Source organism: Narcine bancroftii, chromosome 5, assembly GCF_036971445.1.
Source record: "Narcine bancroftii isolate sNarBan1 chromosome 5, sNarBan1.hap1, whole genome shotgun sequence".
Lineage (NCBI taxonomy): Eukaryota > Metazoa > Chordata > Chondrichthyes > Torpediniformes > Narcinidae > Narcine > Narcine bancroftii.
Genome location: NC_091473.1, coordinates 187,270,990 through 187,292,016, shown reverse-complemented (window position 1 = coordinate 187,292,016; position 21,027 = coordinate 187,270,990). Strand labels below are relative to the sequence as shown.

General features: G+C 47.7%; 1 protein-coding gene across 4 annotated transcripts in view; it reads right to left on the bottom strand.

Moving 5' to 3' along the window:
- hormad1 (HORMA domain containing 1) overlaps positions 1 to 21,027 on the bottom strand; it is a 64,391-nt gene that overhangs the window by 23,480 nt on the left and 19,884 nt on the right. For all 4 annotated transcript variants that reach the window (XM_069940215.1, XM_069940218.1, XM_069940217.1 and 1 more), the window contains 7 exons: positions 18,985 to 19,052; positions 17,485 to 17,636; positions 12,203 to 12,450; positions 8,263 to 8,341; positions 3,424 to 3,500; positions 2,381 to 2,464; positions 846 to 938 (listed from right to left, as the gene is read on the bottom strand). In XM_069940215.1, coding sequence (XP_069796316.1) covers positions 846 to 938; positions 2,381 to 2,464; positions 3,424 to 3,500; positions 8,263 to 8,341; positions 12,203 to 12,450; positions 17,485 to 17,636; positions 18,985 to 19,052 — 801 coding nt within the window. The remainder of the gene's footprint in view (positions 1 to 845; positions 939 to 2,380; positions 2,465 to 3,423; positions 3,501 to 8,262; positions 8,342 to 12,202; positions 12,451 to 17,484; positions 17,637 to 18,984; positions 19,053 to 21,027) is intronic.

The window sequence follows — 21,027 nt, the reverse complement described above, 5'->3', positions numbered from 1 at the left end:
AGGCAAGGTTATCAGAACTAGGGCTTTTCTCTTTGGATCACAGAAGGATGAAAGGTGACTCAGTCAAGGTCTACAAGATTCTGAGAGGCATAGGTAAGGGGGACAGCCGGTGTCTTTTTCCCAGGGGTAGCCAAACCAGAGGACACCTGTAGAAAGTTTAGGGGAGACAACAGGAGAAAGTTTTTTTTTAAACACGGTGAGTTGTGGGTGCCTGGAATGCCTTGCCAGGAGTGGTGGTGGAATCTGGAACAATAAGGACATTTAAGAGATTCCAAGACTGACACATGGATGAAAGAAAAATTGAGGGTTATGAGATAGGGAGGTTTTTTTCTAGTAGGACATATAGGTCAGCACAACATTGAGGGCTGAAGGCCTGTACTGTGCTGTAGTAGTCTATGATATGGGACAAATGCAGGCAAATGGGACTGGTCCAGGATGACGTCAGAATGGACAAGTTGGGCCAAAAGGCCTGTTCCTTGCTGCACGAGTCTCTAAACAACTATTCTCAGTGGTTGTGGGTAAGTAATGGCCCCAGAATCCAGGTATCGTTAGAAACAATGGCTGACTGGGCCTCTTTCAAGTCAACTACCAAACTGCAGGCGGTTTTATGAAAATAAAATCCAGGTACAAAATACTAATTCAGCAAGGTCTCCGCAACAAAGACGCACGCATGTTCCAAAACCTCCAGATTATTTCCTGCAAATGGTAGGAAGCTGGGTAACAGGGCAACGTGGATTCAAGCGGGATCCAGGGTACTAGGGACAGATTCCCACCCCGCGGCAGTCGGATTCCTCACCCCCACCCCTCAAAAAGGATCCACAACAGTTGACTTTTCTTTAACTTACTGTTTTTGTCTTTTCCAAACTAGTTCTCTTCTTTCCCGCTGCTTTTCCCTGGGAGTTCTCTGCTTGCTTTCTGTCCTTATGCTCCACAGTTCCCTTGAAATGTTTTGAAGAAGCAATTTACAGGTTTCCGTTAGCAACGTTTGCCTTCCTTCCCTCCCAACCTTTTACAGAACCACACAGAGTGAAAGGCCATTTGTTTGCATTTCTCTTTTTCTTTCGAATACAGTTTAGTTACCGATAAGTAGAAATTGTGCCTAGCCCACAGGAAAAAGAATCTCAGGCCTGTACACCTACCCTGCCCCTTCTGCTCTCCCCATTCATTTATTCAAGTGCTTGCCTTTTTGTTCAGATCTTAATGAAGGGTTCAGGCTCAAAACATTGGTTATATCCCTTTGCTCTGAATTTCTCCATACCTCCATACCTCTGACACTCCATACCTCTGAATTTCTCCAGCATGTTCGTGTATTACACTATAATCCCAGTGTCTGCAGAATTTCCTGTTTAACACCAGCAAAATGATGCTGTCTTTGCTCTGATCTCTGCTATTTTTTTTTAACTGCTATGCTACCTATGGGTTGAGTGCCTGGACATCTCGCAAAATGCTTTCTCAGTACATTCGACAATATACCATATACACGTGTGTAATAGTTGATACCATGTAAAAGTCGACCCCCCCCCCCTTCCATTTTTGGCTCCGACCACTCGCCCACCAGAGCTCCCAATACCCAAACCGCAAAATCTTGCCAAGGTCCCGGCCGCCCACCTGTCCAAGTTCCCAACTCCTTGACCACGGAATCTTGCCCTGGCCACCCACCCGTCTAATCAAGCTCCATGGTGCGGCAGGGTACCCAAAATGGAGAGGACGCTCCCCGTTTTGAGGAGAGGCACAGAATGGTGACCCATGGCAGCGGACTGGTGACAATAGCTGAAAGGCCCAGGCTGGTTGCGGGCGGTTCACGACCTGCGGTCGAAGAACTCGCACCGAGTTGTTCAGGGGGAAACAGGTACTGGAACTGGGATTTGAGGGCAAGAAGTGGCTCGAGCGCTGAAGGCTTCTTTATCATGTCAGAGGTTTGGATCTGGAGCTCGAATCACTGACGGATTGAACAGGGGTCTGTGTGGCTGCAGGAGCACTGGAGGCGAATCCACGGACACTCGGTGTTGCTGAAAGATCTCTCTTTTGCCAGGCAATTCTCATGCCGCTGTTTGCTTTACGACATATCATATTTATTATATCTTTAGGTGACAATAAAAGGAATCCTTGAAGCCCTCACTCAAGCCAGTGTCATTTGTTTGTGAAGCTGAGTGTTTCTGGTCTTGATGTCTGAGTGAATCACAAAAGGACACTGGATTACAATCAGGACTAGATGTTCGGAATGAGTTACCTCTGTCCCACGATGTCTCATGTGTCAGATGGATGGGGATTGGGGCCACAGCTCCATCAGCAAGCAAGAATTTTGTACATTGTAATTATGATGTATGATGATAAACTCATCATCACTACTTCCAATGTAGGACACAGCATGGAAACTCACCAGATTTGCATCAAAAAGCTTTCCGCTTCGTGTCCTTCTGCCAGATAGCTCCAGTTCTGATGTCTTGCTCACTAAGTTCTCCATCTGCAACCGGGAAGAAGGGAGTTAAAGGGCGTTTCTCTGTGTGCCCGCATGAGGAAAACGGATGGTGCAAAGGGGCAAAAGGTTGGAGTATTGACTTGGTCCAGATTACATCAGCGGGTAGATGTCCTGTCTCGACATTGAGAAGGCCAAGTGCCAGACAAGGGCAAGGGTCAAGAGGAGCTGGTCCCAGAGCTCTTCCACCATTCAATGAGATTTGGAATACAGGCAGTTTTAGAGGCCAAGTCATTAAAGCAGAGATTGATTGGTTCTCAATTAGCCAGGGCATCAAAGGATAAGGCCGGGCAGTGGTGCTGAGTGGGAAAATGGATCCGCTCATAACTGAATGGAGGGGCAGACTTGATGGGCTGGATGGCTTATGGTCTAAGATCAGGGCTGCTCTGACCTTAGCCCCTACACCCTGTTTCACACAAGGTGACAAGCAAGAGTACAGGAAAGAAACTGGAAGTTCAGTGGCCTGGTGCCAAGATAACCACCTCTCTCTCAATGTCAGTACGGCAAAGGAGGTGATCACTAACTTCAGGAGAGGGGGAAAGAGACAACACCCACGAACAGATGTAGGAAGGGTGGCATGGTTAGCACAGCGGTTTGGGTAAAACTATTACAGTGCCAGTGTCCCGGGTTCCAATTCAGCGCTGTCTGTAGTGAGTTTGTATGTTCTCTCCACATCTGCGTGGGTTTTCTCCAGGCGCTCCATTCAAAACATATGGGGTTGTAGGTTAAATTGGTGGCACAGGTTTAAACATCCAGAATTGGCTTCTACCCACGCAGACACAGGGAGAACATAAAAACTCCTTATAGACAGCACCGCATTTGAACCCAGGTCGCTTGCGCTGTAATAAGTCACGCTAAATACTATGCAAACCCTGCTACCCATGGCAGCTAATCCCAGATAATCTTGAGGAGGGAGCTTTTGTGGTGGGGGAGGGGTCTGTGCTCACCTGTGACATGGGCTGGCTGTTGTCTTTTGGACTTGCATTCTTCGCCCCCTTTCCAGGCCCTGGTGACGTCTTCGCTTCTGCAAGGAAAGAGTTTAACACACCGTCGAAGTGGCGAGTTTGGTGGAACGCCAGGCCAAACTCTAGCTGGGTTGGTTTAATGAGCCAACTTGGAGTCCAAATCCGTGCATCTCTCAAGGATGCCGGGCAAATTGATAGGGTAGTTAAGAAGGCCTGTTGGATGCAGGCCTTCATTAATCGAGGGATTGAGCTCTAGAGCCGAGAGATTATGTTGCATCTCTGTAAAACTCTGGTTAAACCACATCTGGAATATCTTTGGATGCCTCATTATAGGAAGGATGGGGAAGCTGTGGAAAGGGAGCAGGAGATTTACCAGGATGTTGCCTGGATTGGAAAATCTGCCTTATGAGGGAAGATTAGCAGAGCTGGGACTTTTCTCTTTGTAGTGAAGAAGGATGAGAAGAGTCTTAATAGAGGTCGACAACATTATGATAGGCATATGCGCTTTTCGACTGGCATCCCAGTTAATCGGCCATGCAGTGTCTTGGGATAGGAAGTCCTTTGTGCCGTTTCCACTGGGCCATCCTGAACTGGGACACTAAATGTTTTTCCACTGAACCCACTCATCCCCGGGGATCGGACTGTTCCACCTTCAACTGGAAACGGGTGACTTTCTGCTGCCCCTTTTCCACTGGTTTTATCAAACGCCGGGGACGTGAGTAGAGGTAGAGGTGGTTAATCCCCGGAGTGAAATGACATCATTTGATGCCAGCATTCAGACAATGATCCTTTTCCACTAGACCATGTCCAGTAAATTCCCAATTAATTCTTGGAACAGGGTGCCAATTGAAAAGGGGCTTTCGATAGATTGGACAGCCAGTGGCATTTTCCCGGGGAAAGAATAGTAAACACCAGAGGAGATAAAGGAAGACATCAGGGTTACTTTTTTTACTGAGAGTGGTGGGTGCATGGATTGGTAGTGGAGGCTGGTACAAAGGAGACAATTCGACAGGAATGTGTATGAAAGAAAAATAGAGGGTTATGGGTGAGTTAGGCAAAACTCTGCATATCAAACTGCATGAGTTTTTCAAGCTTTGCTGGGACCAAGGAAAACTGCCTCAGGACCTTCGTGATGCCATCATCATCACCCTGTACAAAAACAAAGGTGAGAAATCAGACTGCTCAAACTACAGGGGAATCACGCTGCTCTCCATTGCAGGCAAAATCTTCGCTAGGATTCTCCTAAATAGAATAATACCTAGTGTGGCCGAGAATGTTCTCCCAGAATCTCAGTGCGGCTTTCGCGCAAACAGAGGAACTACTGACATGGTCTTTGCCCTCAGACAGCTCCAAGAAAAGAGCAGAGAACAAAACAAAGGACTCTACATCACCTTTGTTGACCTCACCAAAGCCTTCGACACCATGAGCAGGAAATGGCTTTGGCAAATACTAGAGCGCATCGGATGCCCCCCAAAGTTCCTCAACATGGTTATCCAACTGCACGAAAACTAACAAGGTCGGGTCAGATACAGCAATGAGCTCTCTGAACCCTTCTCCATTAACAATGGCGTGAAGCAAGGCTGCTTTCTCGCACCAACCCTCTTTTCAATCTTCTTCAGCATGATGCTGAACCAAGCCATGAAAGACCTCAACAATGAAGACGCTGTTTACATCTGGTACCGCACGGATGGCAGTCTCTTCAATCTGAGGCACCTGCAAGCTCACACCAAGACACAAGAGCAACTTGTCCGTGAACTACTCTTTGCAGACGATGCCGCTTTAGTTGCCCATTCAGAGCCAGCTCTTCAGTGCTTGACGTCCTGTTTTGCGGAAACTGCCAAAATGTTTGGCCTGGAAGTCAGCCTGAAGAAAACTGAGGTCCTCCATCAGCCAGCTCCCCACCATGACTACCAGCCCCCCCACATCTCCATCGGGCACACAAAACTCAAAACGGTCAACCAGTTTACCTATCTCGGCTGCACCATTTCATCAGATGCAAGGATCGATAACGAGATAGACAACAGACTCGCCAAGGCAAATAGCGCCTTTGGAAGACTACACAAAAGAGTCTGGAAAAACGACCAACTGAAAAACCTCACAAAGATAAGCGTATACAGAGCCGTTGTCATACCCACACTCCTGTTCAGCTCTGAATCATGGGTCCTCTACCGGCATCACCTACGGCTCCTAGAACGCTTCTACCAGTGTTGTCTCCGCTCCATCCTCAACATTCATTGGAGCAACTTCATCCCTAACATCGAAGTACTCGAGATGGCAGAGGCCGACAGCATCGAATCCACACTGCTGAAGATCCAACTGCGCTGGGTAGGTCACATCTCCAGAATGGAGGACCATCGCCTTCCCAAGATCGTGTTATATGATGAGCTCTCCACTGGCCACCGTGACAGAGGTGCACCAAAGAAGAGGTACAAGGACTGCCTAAAGAAATCTCTTGGTGCCTGCCACATTGACCACCGCCAGTGGGCTGATATCGCCTCAAACCGTGCATCTTGGTGCCTCACAGTTCGGCGGGCAGCAACCTCCTTTGAAGAAGACCGCAGAGCCCACCTCACTGACAAAAGACAAAGGAGGAAAAACCCAACACCCAACCCCAACCAACCAATTTTCCCCTGCAACCACTGCAACCGTGTCTGCCTGTCCCGCATCGGACTTGTCAGCCACAAACGAGCCTGCAGCTGACGTGGACACTTTTACCCCCTCCATAAATCTTCGTCCGCAAAGCCAAGCCAAAGAAGAAGAAGGGAAGGTTTAGATGTTTGTTATGGGTATAGTGTGGATTTTTGGAGGGTCATGTGGCCTCTCCAGCTAGAACCTGGTCAAGTCACCTCAGCTGCTAATTAAGGGTTAGATCTCCTCACCTGTGATTAGCCCTGGCAGCTGACATGTGATTGATCCTCCAGGTGTCAATCTGCCCACATGGGAGGCACGAATGGTCCTCACAGGTCACGTGGACAGGTCCTTCACTGCAAAGGGCGAGCACGCGCCATTTCTGTCTGTCTGTCTGTCTCCCTCACTCTGCTTTTGCTGCTGAACTCCAAGCTGCGAGACGTGGGCAGCTCTGTAGGGCTAAGTGCAATGGGCCCGTCCCGGATCCCAAGCCATGGACAATGCTGGAGACCAGGTTCATTTGGTATACTCGTTAGTTGTAATTAATTTATTGTTTGTGAGTGTGCCACTTGCTACAGATAAAGAGAGTTGGTGGGTACTGTGTGTTTAACACTGCCTTTCCACTTGGGAGTTGGGAATGTTTATCAGTGATTTGTATGCACATGATGTGTAGTTATTTGTGTATTATTGTTGTGTATGTGTTCATTAGTTATGACCATTGCTGAAGCAGATCCCAAGCAGAGGCGACAATGGAGATCAAGTTCATGTGTATGTACTTGTTTAGTTATGCAATAACTGTGCCTGTGGGTGGTGGGTGGTGAAGAGGTTAAACTCTCGTTTCTCGGTATACTGTGCCTGTGGGTGGTGTAAGGTAAAACATCATGAGATGGGAATGTGCAGGGCTGTAACAAGATGTGAATGCATCCTTGTACTTACAAGATAAGAGAGACATTGATGGATTGAGAGGCAGGAAGCTAGCAGGGAAAGGATAGCAACAGTTTTAGTCATTGGACAAGTAATGATATGATGATGTTCTAAGCACATATCCAAGGGTATAAAAAATCACCATTTTGCTGATAACGGCAGAATGCATTCTCCGACTAACATGGTTAGTCGCAAGTGTTACAATCCGGTAATAAAGAACAAAGAACCCTGATTTCGACTCAGTCTGGTGTTTGTCTCACTCATTCATGAACAAAGCAGACCTAACAGTGGTGAAGAGGTTAAACTCTCGTTTCTCGGTATACTGTGCCTGTGGGTGAAGAGGTTAAACTCTCGCTTCTCGGTATACTGTGCCTGTGGATTGGCACTTGGAATCATGATGTTGTGGCAATTAGTGAGACCTGGTTACAGGAGGGACAGGACTGACAACTCTGGAGCGTAGAAGATTGAAGGGGGATTTGATGGAGGTGTTCAAGATTTTAAAAGGGACAGAGAGAGTCAATGTGGATAGGCTTTTTCAATTAAGAGTGGGGGATATTCAAACCAGAAGCCATGGTTTGAGATTGAAGGGGGAAAATTATAAGGGGAACATGAGGGGAAATTTCTTCACGTAAAGGGTGGTTGGGATGTGGAATAAACTTCCGGCGGAGGTGGTTGAAGCAGGGACTTTATTTACATTTAAGGAAAGACTGGATAATTACGTGGAGGGGAGAGGATTGGAAGGGTATGGACCAGGTGCTGGTCAGTGGGACTAGGAGTGTGGGGATTTGTTCCGGCAAGGACTAGTAGGGCCAAACTGGCCTGTTCTGTGCTGTATATGGTTATATGGTGGGTGGTGAAGAAGTTAAACTCTCATTTCTCAGTATACTGTGCCTATGGGTGGTGATGAGGTTAAACTCTTGTTTCTCAGTATACTGTGCCTATGGGTGGTGAAGAGGTTAAACTCTTGTTTTTCAGTATACTGTGCCTGTGGGTGGTGAAGAAGTTAAACTCTCATTTCTTGGTATACTGTGTCTGTGGGTGCTGAAGAGCTAAACCCTCGTTTCTCGGTATACCGCGCCAGTGCGCTGTGTATGCTACTCTGTCAGTGTGTGCCCTCTTTGTGAATTCCTCTGCGTGTAAATAAATACCAATGCTTGTTCATAACATGAGTCCAGCCTTGATTCTCTTTGAACCTATTCAGAACACAAGATTGGGTTAGCATAACACCGTGGGCCAAAGGGCCTGCACTGTGCTGAAATGTTAACGTACCTGCGTCTTGATCATCAGTGAAACCATTTTTGGGTACAAGTGTCTGGGATGCAGCTGGGCTTTCTTCTGGAAAGGTATCCTTCATTTAAAGAATATGGAACAAAGGATTGAGGTGAAAATTGCCAGAAGTTACTAAACTCAAAACTTCTTTCAATTTTAAAAACACTTACCTGCAGCAAAGCAAAGACTGGTCCATCAAAAATCTGTACGACCGAAACATCCCTTTTTGTTTTGCAAATTAAATAATTACTTATTGGTCTCTTCAATATTTATTATTGAGAAGTGCAGTGGAACAAAGGGATTTGGGAGTCATGGTACACAATTCCCTGAATCACAAGTAGATAGGGTGTTGAGGAAGGTAGGTTGGCTTTCAGAAATCAGAGTATTGAATACAAGAGTTGGGATGTTATGTTGAAGTTGTATAAGGCATTGGTGAGGCCAAATTTGGAATAATGTATGCAGTTTTGGTTGCCGAATTACACGAAGGATATGAACAGAATAGAGAGGAGAGGTTTACGAGAATGTTGCCGGGGTTTCAAGGTTTGAGTTACAAGGAATGGTTGAGCAGGCTGGGACTTTATTCCCTGGAGCGTAGACGAGTGAGGGGTGATTTGATAGAGGTATTCAAAATTATAAGGGGGACAGATAGAATCAATGTGGATAGGCTTTTTCCATTGAAAGTGGGGAAGATTCAAACAAGAGGGCATGGATTGAGAGTAAAAGGGGAAAAGTTTAGGGGAAATATGAAGGGGAATTTCTTCATGCAGAGGGTGGTGGGGGTGTGGAATGAACTTCCAGCAGAAGTGGTAGAAGTTAATGTCTAAGGAAAAGTTGGATAGGTGTATGGACAGGAGAGATATGGAGGGTTATGGGCCAAATGCTGGCCAGTGGGACGAGGTGGGAGAAATTGTTCGGCATGGACAAGAAGGGCCAAACTCTGCCTGTTTCTGTGCTGTATATGGTTATCTCTTCTGACTTGGCATCACAGTGTGGTACAGAGCAAAGGATCAGAGGTTAATCCACAGGACCATAATAGGGGCAGAGAGGATCACTGGAGTCTCCCTCCCCCCATTGATGTGATCTACCGGGACTGTTGTCGGAAGAGGGCACGCAAAATCATTGAGGACCCCTTCCACCCCACACCCAGTATCTTACAGCTACTCCCGTCTGGAAAGAGATACAGGAGGATCAGAGCCAGCACCAATAGGCTGAGGAATCTTCCTGCAGGCAGTAAGAATGGTGAACCACCAAAGGAACTGCTCATACAAACCATCTAGGACAGTAATATTTACTACTTGTAGAGCTCGTCGAAAGAATCAAAGACTTGTTGATCCAAACCAAGGCTTTTATTAGCAAAAGACAGGAGCTCTTCACAGGTGGCCGACCAGTCCGGAATGATCCGACCTGGCTAGGGACACAACCCTTTAAGGGCCAGACAATAGGCATGGCTTAGCTCTCAGCCAATCGCTGTAAGCACAGTCTAGATACAGTAACTATATATACTATGTACATTGGCGATAGATCTGTACTATCACACTACTGTACATATCGTTTTATAGTTATATATAAGATAGCCCTCGAAATTTCTACCTAAAGTGTTGGTTTTGAGTGATACCCTTTGTGTAAGATGACCCTTTCCCCCGAATCTGGCTAATAATAAATGATCATTTAAAGGTTTAAATTTTATTTGGATATTTTAAGATAAGCCACTTTTGGCTCCTATAACAGGCCATATAAAGCCTGTATAGAGTTGACAGTAGTCAGACAAGGCAGATGGACCCCACGGAGGAGCGCTGAGATTTCGCAAATAACTAACGGAACGTGTGCAAGATTGCATCAGAGCCAGCAGGAAGGTGGCAGCAATGTTGCGACTTTGTCATCAAGAATTTTACACCCTTTGTATAGGATGACCCTTTTAACAGCATATACTGAAAACAACATTTATTTATGTATTTGTATTTGTGGATACTTGTTCTACATATGTATTGCTTGCCTGGTTGAGGGTCTGCATGTTTTGGACTGGAGAAGGCTGTTTAGTCGGGTTGTACTTGTCCAATCGGATGGCAATACACTTGACTTGAAGAGGTCATAGGTGGATATTAAATGGAGGGCAGGAGAAATAAAGCTGAGGTGATAGAGGAGCAGGTAACTCTCTGAATGGAGAGGGAAGGGGTGGGAGAGCTGGAAAGGAGACGGAGGGATAGGGAAAGAGAGAAACGGGGAAATGGGCCTAATAGAAGCTGGAGAAGTCGACATGTAGATGCTTGAGATCCTTGTGGGATCCAAACTGGGAGGCTTGATAACAGAGCTGGAAACCGTAAGGCATCCAGTGGCGGCAGGAGGGACACTTGGACAGACATGCTTGCAAGGGTACAGTGAGTGGAACTGGAGGATTACTATAGGAGAGGGCAGGTCATGGACTCAGTGAGATGAATGATCCAATAATGCTATGGCATCCCTACACCTCTGTCACCTGCCCTGAAAAGAGCTTTCGAGCCCAGCTTGGCCTAATCTGTACCTGTCACCGTGGGATGATGCCAGGACTGGAGGGGTTGAGGCGCTCAGCAAAGCGATCTCCCATTCTGCATCCAGTCTCTACACTATAGAGAAGGCCACTCTGGGCGCGGGCTGGGAGATCGTTTTGCTGAGCACCTTTGCTCTGACTGCACCAGTGACAGAGTCCTCCCAGTAGCCAAACATTTCAGTTCTGTGTCACACTCCCATACTCACACGTACTATACCACCTGTAAATTGAAGGAATACTTGATTTTCCGTCTGGGCACTCTCCTACCAGATGCCATTAATCTTGGACTTTTCAGGTTTCTGCTAACTTGCTCTCTCCCCCCCCCCCCCCCCCCCCACCTCTTCCCTTCCCCCTTCCAGCTATCTCCCCCCCCTTCCAGCTCTTCTCCTTTTCCTTTCTATTCACCCAGCCATCCCTTGATCGCTGCTGGGCCCTCCCTCCCTCCTCCACCTATTACCTCCTGCCTTTGCGACCATGCCTCCTCCTCCACTCTTTTATTCAGATGCCTGCTTACATTTTTCCATTCGCTGACGTAGGGCTCAAGCCCAAAACATTGGTCATGTATTCTTTTTTCCTTTGTTATACAGTATACAATCCTTTATCCAGACATCTAAAATCCTGAAAGCTCCAAAAACAGGCATTTTTTTCCTGGTGCTGGTACAGCAGGGGGAGGGGGGGAGATGGAGATAGAGAGAGAGACAGACAGACAGCAGTGCAACTCGGGTGGGCGAGAGATGGCAGTGCCACTCAGGCAGTCGAGGGAGAGAGAGACAGCAGCGCAACTCGGGTGGGCGGGGGGAGGGAGGAGAGAGAGATGGCAGTGTGAATTGGGTGGGCGGGGTGGGAGAGAGACGGCAGTGTGACTCAGGTGGGTGAGGAGGGAGAGAGACGGCTGCCTGACTCGGGTGGTGGGGGGGGAGAGACAACAGCGCGACTCGGGTGGGAGAGAATCGGCAACGAGACTCGGGTGGGCGGGGGGGGGGAGAGACGGCAGCGTGTCTCGGGTGGGGGGTGAACAGAGATGCCAGCGTGACTGGAAGTGGGCAGATACGGCAGCACAATTTGGGTGGGCTTAAATCTGGGGCAGCTGGCTTTTGTTCTGAAATCCGGAAAAATCCGAAATTCGGAACACACTGTCCAAGGCTTCCAGGTCAAGGATTGTGTGCCTGTATAAAGGTCAATATTTTCTATGTTTTTTAGGCAGAATTGCAGAAGAAACCAAAACGTGACTACTTCACATGGAAGGGGGCCCAGAAACTCTGAGCAGAGTTCCAAGGGAGCCATAGTCAAAGAAAAGTTGAGAATGGCTGCTTTAAAGACTAGGTATCACGTTCTTGCTCGAGAACTCCTTGGTTGTGAACCATCTGATTCTGCTCCCAGAATGGGGGAGGTGTATGCAGGGGGCAGGTGTCTTACGTTAATTTCGACCTGGCCATTGCGGTCCATCTCCACGCCCTGGGTGGTCGAGCTGCTGCTCTTGGCTTCCTTCTGGAGGTTCTTCTCCACCTGACCCATCCTCTCGCTCTCCGTGGTGACCTTCAGTTTCAGCAGGTGGAAAGGGGTGGCCACCTCCCCCACGCTCAGGAAAATAGGATCGCCTTCGAACATCATGCTCTCCGAGCTGCCCTCCTTGAAGCCAGGAGGCTGGTAGTCAGGTGGGGTTACTATGGGGAGAAGGGTAACGGTGATATATTTGTGCCGCAAGCAGACACCAATAATCAGATCAGATCAGATCTGATACTATTTATTGTTATGTGTGACAGGGTATATAGAGGTGTTTGGGAGATAAATTGGGAAAGATTTGTTAGAGCAGGTCACACACAAACTTACACACACATTACACACACCTGCACTTAGAATTGGAGGGGGGTTAAGTAAGTCAATACTTAAACTCTTGTTTAAGTAACCCTTTGTCGTGGTGTATATCTACTGCTGCTGGGTTTACGGGTCCTCTGGGCTCGTAACATTTCATGGGGACTTGTCTGAGATTTGAACCCGGGACCTCTCGCATCCCAAGCGAGAATCATTACCCAGAATAAAACAGAAATGTAATAATACACAAGATTGCCTTTAGTCTGCCGTAAATCAAAGAGTCACCAGCCAGAGAAAGAGAAGGAGAGTCCCCTCGGATTCACCTCCAGTGCTCCCTTAGCCTCTGCAGCCACACAGGACTCCAATTCAGTTCTAACTATCAGCCACCCGAGCTCCAGATCCAAGCCTCCGACTTGATGAGGAAGCCTTCAGCACCCGAAGCCCTTCTTGCCCTTAGTCCCCTCTCGAATCCCAGTTCCAACATCTGGATCACATGAGGTAGTCTCCCGCAGCCTGGCGTGAGTCCCTCGACTGCAAGTCACCAACTTAACGGGATGTAGCCAATGAGGCTGCAACCATTGTAACCTGTGGAAGCCAGGGACCATTGTAACAGAGGAAGGCCAGCAGAGCCTGGAACATGGAGCTGTGGTTGGAACCCAGCTGGTCAGACAGAGCAATGAACATTTGACATTTGGAGCAGCGTGAGTGGGAGAAAAAGAAGTGTTGGCATTTTGGGCCTCCACCTGTGTGTGCATCCTTTAGCCACAGAGCTCCTCACTGGTTTGCTGCCATTGCCATCATCCTCTGGGTTGTCTCCTCTGCTTCTCCTCTCAATGAAGAGTGTTGTCCCTGTTAAAGGGGCTCTGCACTAGTCCACTGCTTCCCTGGAGACTGCAACCCCTTATGGCCACTACTGAATACCCTGTGGTCACAGGATTTTAAATAAACCATCATCAGCTCCTTTAACAAGCCTGTGTGAAGCCACTGGCAGTTGGACTGGGCAGGAGGACCCTGCAGGGGAGTGCTATGTCTCCACCACGCTCTCCCAGGTCTGCACCAGCAGCAGCACTGGCATTACAGTCAGGGTCTAAATGGAGGGTTCCCACCTGAAATATCAGGGTCCCAATGGAGGGGGTCAGACACAAAACGTCGGGGTCCCAAAGGAGGGGTCCCTCCCAAAACATCAGGGACGTAATGTAGGGTCCTACCCAAAATGTTGGAGTCCTGATGCAAGGTCACACCCAAAATATCAGGGTCCAGATGGAGTGACCTACCCAAAATGTCAGGGTCCCAATAAGGAGTCAGACCCAAAATGTTGGGGTCCCGATGAGGGGGGTCAATACCAAAATGCCACCAATTCTTTTTCTTCTGCCCACACTGCTCCAAATGTTGGATGATCATTGCCCACTGAGTCCCTCCAACAGCTCCATGTTCCAGACTCTGTTGGGCCTCCCCTGTTCCAGCTGTCCATGGCTTACACTGGTTAGAGCTTCATTTGGCTGCATCTTTGTGGTGAGATGTAATTATACCACTAGGTCACCAGGGGTATCTAAAGCAGTCCAGAGCTACAGTCTTGCCTTCCAGGTTCATCTTGCAGAGAGACAAGACCTCTTAGTGTACATATTAGTTTATTAAAGCTGTCTTATACTCGCACTGCTGGTGTGGTTATTGTCAGTACAATTTAATAAACTAATAACATAGCTAATAGGATGGAAACTGATTCTGCTCCAGCGCGCATTTCCGACCACCTGGAGACTCTTTCTGAGGAATGGAATCCGGGGACGACCAGCACGCATGTGCATCCGAGGACAGAGACAGCGAGGGACCGCTGTACTGGAATCGTGGTGGAATGCGGGGAAGACCATAGAAGTACGATAGGGCAGAAAGCCTTGCCTGCCCATGGGTTCACCGGTACAGGCGCCGCCGACCCTAAACCCCGGTCCAATCAGAAAGGGGCCACTCAAGCGCAGGTGGAAGGATCTCCACAAGTCATGCTCCCGATCGCCACGTATGTTCAGAATTTCCAACCACTCCAGAGCCAGGGAAAGCAGCCACCGCTACCGTCACTCCCCCAGCAGCAGTTTCCCCAGTACCACGGAGACCTGATGCTACCGCTGGGATCCCCCCTAAGCCCGCTACAAATGTCCCAAAGCCAGAGACTCAGCCAACAGCCCCAAGCACCCAGGTTACTCCTCCAGCAGACACAAGCCCCACAGAGGCTCTACCAGCAGCTCACAGTACCCCAAGGTCTGCCCTTGCTACACAACTAGATGCCTACCCCCTGCCACGTATAGCAGACATGGTCAACAACATTGCACAGTATAAGGTGTTCTCTACCATAGACCTGAAGGCAGCATAACACCAACAGCCCATTAGAAACAGCGATCGCATTTACACAGCATTTGAGGCAGACGGCAGGCTGCATCAATTTCTGCGACTCCCCTTTGGTATCACCAATGGAGTGTCCCTGTTTCAGAGAGAAATGGACCAAATAGTAGATGAGTTCCAACTGAAAGCGGTGTTCCCCTACTTAGACAACGTGACAATCTGTGGCCACACTCAGGAGGATCATGACACGAATTTAAAACATTTCTTCCAGGCAGCCAAGGAAAGGAACCTAACATACAACAGGCACAAATGCATCTTTAGCGCCAGGAAGTTGCCAATCCTGGGCTACATAGTGCAGTACATAGTACATCAATCCAGACCCAGCCCGTATGCGCCCTCTCCTAGACCTCCCAGTACCACACACACTGAAAGCACTAAAAAGGTGTTTGGGACTGTTCACTTACTACGCTCAATGGGCCCGTCCACTTATAAAAGCTTCAGTTTTCCCACTGTACCCAGCAGCCACCAGAGGATTCAGGGACATTAGGGACCATATTGCTAAAGCTACCATGTGGTCCATAGATGAGTCGATCCCGTTTCAAGTAGAAACGAATGCATCCGATGTGGCTTTGGGAGCCACCTTAAACCAAGACGGATGACCGGTGGCCTTTTTCTCGCAAACCCTACAGGGGTCAGAGGTAAGACACTCAGCAGTAGAGAAGGAGGACCTAGCCATTGTGGAAGCAGTAAGGCACTGGCGACATTATCTGCCGTGCAAACACTTCACCCTCGTCACGGACCAACGGTCTAGAACGACAAAATCCTGCGCTGGCGGATAGAATTGTCTACATTTAATTATAACATTCTGTACCGCCCTGGGAGACTCAACGAGCCCCCGGACGCGCTGTCCAGAGGCACTTGTGCCATCCTTAACCACACGTCCCAGTTGCAGAGCTTGCACAATGAGCTGGGCCACCCAGGGGTCGCTAAACTGTTTCACTTCATTAAAACCCAAATCTCCCATTTTCAGTCGAGGAGGTGAGGTCAGAGAACAAGAGCTGCCCCACCTGTGCGGAATGCAAACCGCAATTTTACCAGCCAGACAAAGACACCCTGATAAAAGCAACCAAATCTTTTGAGCGCCTCAGCCTTGATTTTAAAGGCCCGCTCCCGTCCAATAATAGAAATGTCTATTTCCTAAACGTAATAGATGAATATTCCCGTTTCCCCTTCGCAATCCCGTGTTCTGATGTATCAGCAGCTACTGTTATAAAATGCCTCCAACCCATCTTCAGGATATTTGGGTACCTGAACTACATATACACAAACAGGGGAGCTGCATTCATGAGCGCAGAAGTACAGCAGTACCTGCACGAGAGAAGGATTGCTACCAGCCGCACTACAAGTTACAATCCCAGGGGGAATGGACAAGTCAAAAGGGAAAATGCCACTATCTAGAAAATGGTCCTCTTGACCTTAAAAGCAAAAGACCTGCCTGTTACTAGATGGCAAGAAGTGTTGCCAGAAGCCCTACACACTATATGTTCTTTGTTGTGTACTGCCACTAACATGACCCCACATGACCGTATCTTTTCTTTCACAAGGAAAGCCACGACGGGCTCAGTGCTGCCTAAATGGATGATGACACCGGGACCTGTTCTCCTCCGAAAGCACTGCAGACCCCACAAAGTGGACCCACTGGTGGATCAAGTGGAGTTGAGGCACGCGAACCCTCAGTCCGCCTTCGTCACATTCCCAGATGGAAGAGAAGACTCGGTGGCCACCAGGGATCTTGCGCTGGCCAGATGTGTGAACAACACGGAGGAAACACAGATGTCTACGGGTCAACAAGGAGCGCAGCAGCAGTCACTAGAACAGTCGTCCATCGAGTCACCCCAGAGGACTATACCACCCACCCCAGAAATCAGGACCCTGGGTACGCCCGCCCCACAAAATATCACCACCCTAGACTTGATGGCAGGACCTAATCCCATACAAGAGGATCCCCAACCCACACGGCCACTTAGTACTTCCCACTCCCACACCTCCACCAAGAAAGGCCGAAAGGCAGACCGCACTCCCCACTCCTATACCACTACCGAGGAGGTCCAGAAGGTAATGGAAGCCATGAAAAATTTTGGACTTATGAACTTACAAGCAAGGGAAGGAGGACAGGGGTGGGGGGGGAATAATAATTTTTTAAGGTGGGGGGTTGAATGTGGTGATAAGTAATTACACCAGTAGGTCACCAGGGGTCATCCCGGTGACCTTGTATATAAAGCAGTCCAGAGCTACAGTCTAGCCTTCCAGGTTCGTCTTGCAGAGAGACAAGACCTCTTAGTGTACATATTAGTTTATTAAAGCTGTCTTATATTCGCACTGCTGGTGTGGTTATTGTCAGTACAATCTTCCCATTACGTTGGCCTCATCTGCATGGCCAGCTTGATGTTGGGTAAATGGTCCCTCGAGGACTGGGCCAACCACCATTTTCTGACTCACACGCGCACCCCTGAACCTGCTCTCCCATCCAGGCCCTGCACAGCTGGTGAGCAAAGTACCTTCGTCGTAGTAGGACAGCTTCATCTTCAAGCAGATGTCGTTGGGAAGAGGCCCCAGGCTCTGCATTAGGACGTAGAGTTTGCGGATGAGCAGGATGCTGGTTTTCTTCGTGTCTGTGCAGCTTACACTGGAGGTGATCTTTCTGTTCTTGCTGGGCAGAACAACGAGGCAAAGGTTAAAGGAGGTTCAAAGCCACTACTGGGCACATTGGGCTGCAAAGTTAGCTATTATGGTGCAAGTGGCCCAGTTCAAATCCGGCACTGTCACATTAAAAACACATGCACACCCACTAAATATGCACATGCACACTTTAAATACATACATGCACATATATTACACATCAACACATGTTAAACACACACTCATTAAATACACACGTAGATTAACACACACATTAAATACAAACTCAGAATAAATGCATGCTAACATTAAATTCACACATTATATACATACTAAATACATAAATTCTACACGTTAAATACAGATTAAACATGCGCACTCAGCACACAGATTAAACACACATATTTACACACATTAAATTCACACACACTACATATTAAAGACCTACATTAGTTGAAATTTGGAGGAGAATAAATCTGACAGAAAAGGACTTTTCTTTTTATTCATCTAGACATGATTCATTTTCTAGAATAGATTTGTTCTTGATTTTGGCACATTTGCAGGCTACAGTAGTGCAGACTTACATTAAATACAGAAATTTTAAATACACATGCGCACATTTAATACACAGATTAAATGCACACATACACATTAAATACACCCATTAAATATATGCACACATTAAATACACACATTAAATGCACATACTTGCACATTGAATATACCTATTAAATATATGCAATTAAACACACACACACACATTAAACACCACACACAACTGAATAAGCACATTAAATACACACATAGATGCACACTCAACTATAATCAAGAACTCACAGGTACTCATAAGCACGCACATTCACCAGGGACATTTATGGGGTACTGCCAAAGCTACACATCTCCCTTTTGTTGCATGAGCGTTGGCCTCATCCAGTGTCACCCTGACACCCACTGCTCTCTCCACTTTCTGAGCTAAAATGGCTCCCTATCTCCCTCCATTCCTGAATTATCATCCACTCTCTCTGCGAACCTCTACAACCCTTGGAGATCTTTGTGCTCCTGCATCACCAGTTTCTCGTACCCCCCCCAACCCCCGATATCCATCATGCCATCGCTGACTTAATCAAACCTGAGTACACCTCAGTGCAGTCATATGCATGCACTCAACTAACCCATGCAAAAATGCATGTGAGGACACAAATTCATGTCTGTTAGAATGGACTCACACGCAAACACACACACATCTGAGAGGTCAGGCACACATTTTAAAATAATAACGTGGAGCCTTTTCAGAACCTACATGATATTATCTTGCATGCATACAAAGATGAGTAAACTGGGTGGCTATTCAGAAAAGGCGGCTGAAGGGGGAAGACTACCTTGCAAAATCCATCAATGGTCCTTCTTTCATATACTTGAACTTGAATTGGTAACATTCAGTGACTGACTGTAAACGGAAACACAGTGGAGGAGAGAAATGTGTCAAAGCATGGAGCAATCCATCAAAGTTCACTCTCCCCCCCCAACCCATGTTCTGGCTTTTCTTGGGAAACAGCAAGAGTTTCAACATAAAGGTAAACACACAACAGCTGGAGAATCTCAGCAGGTCAAACAGTGTACTTTATGTAGCAAAGATAAAGGTACAGAACCATCGTTTCGGGCTTGAGCCCTTCATCAAGGTACAAGCACAATGTTGGCAGGCGCTTGAACAAAATGGTGGGAGGGGCAAAGGGAGGGGCACAGACTCACAGACAGGACGCTGGCGGTAACAGGTGAATAAGGGAGGGAGGGGACATCAGTAAATGGGGGGAGAGGGGAAGGCTTATGAGCAAAATGGTACACAGGCACCCAAACAAAATTTAGGCAGGTGCCTGGACAAAATCTCCCCTCCCTGTTGCTGGTGAGCCCCCGCCCCCACCCCCATCAACCCTTTACCTCCTGCCTGTGAGATTGTGCTCCTCCCCCTCCACCATTTTGTTCAGGCACCTGCCTCATTTTGCCTTGATGAAGGGCTTAAACCCAAAATGTTAGTTATGTATCTATCTTTGCTAAAAAGTTACCATTTGCCCTGCTGAGTTTCTCCAGCATCATGTTTATACTTCAATCGTGGTGTCTGCATGCTTTTGCATTTAACTCGAGCGTTTCGACCTGCTGACCCTCATTATTGATTTATTATTGTGAATTGAGATACCACAAAGGGCTCTCTTTTGCCATTCTAAGGCTGGCAGTTCCCAAACCGGTGCCTTTTTTAAAAGAAAAATTGCAAGGAAATAAGTCCCCCTCAGAGACAGTGAGCGGTGGAAGATTGCCCTGCCTGCTCTCCATCGTGCCTCCTTGACCTCAAGAAAAGTGGTGGCATGGTGTGGGCCCTTTGGCCCACAATGTTGTGCCAACCTAAGGAAACCTATTCCACACTGATCTAGCCTCTGCCCCTCCCCACCCCACCTCACAGCCCATCTTTCTGACCTCCATGTGCCCTGGAAGCCTCCTGCATCTGCAGCCTTGTGGGAGGGTCTTCGGCCATTGGAGTGGAATGAGGCTGTTCAGCCCATTGAGTCTGCCCCACCAGTCCTTCATGGCTGACGCACAACCTTTATAAACCCCCATTCTCTTCTTGATTCCCTTTCTACTCAAGAACCTATCTTCTTCTGTGTTAAATTTGACCACCTCCACAGCTGTTGGCAGCAATGATTCACCACCCCCTGGGTAAAGGAATTCCTCATCTCTGTCCTAAAGGGATGTTTTTGTAGTCTAAGGCTTCTACCAACTGGATCTCTGCTGATCAACGTGTGTTCCTAAAAGAATTCCACTTGATGTGATGTTGAGGCTTTATAAGGCACTGGAGAGACCTCACCTGAAATATTGTGAGCAGTTTTGGGCTCCTCATTTAAGGAAGGATGTGCTGATGTTGGAGGGTTCAGAGGAGGTTCACAAGGATGATTCCAGGAATGAAAGGGTTATCATATGAGGAGCGTTTGACAGCTCTTAACCTGCACTCATTGGAATTTAGGAGCATTAGGGATAATGTTGTGGGGTGTGGGGGTTAATTATCTCTAATGTTATTGTTCATCTTTCGGGTGGCTCTGTGGGGGGGGGGGTGGGGAGGAACCTGCAGATGCAGCGACGGTTAAATGTTTTCAAAGAATATGACTGAAAATAAAGTAAAACGCTTTAAGGTTTATATATTCACGCAAGTGAAGTTTGTTCAGTATTTTTGTCTTTTATATGGTTTATTCTTAATGCAGGTCTATTAGTTAGATAGTGTAAGAATGAGTCTCAAGCAACCAGAAAATACACTTATCTGGCATCTATAGGTGCCGGATAGCATGGACCGTATATTGTATTTCACATGAAAACTCAGTGCCTTGGGCAATGAAGTACACCATACTCCTTCCCTGCCGCAGAGGGAGGAGCAGCAGAAG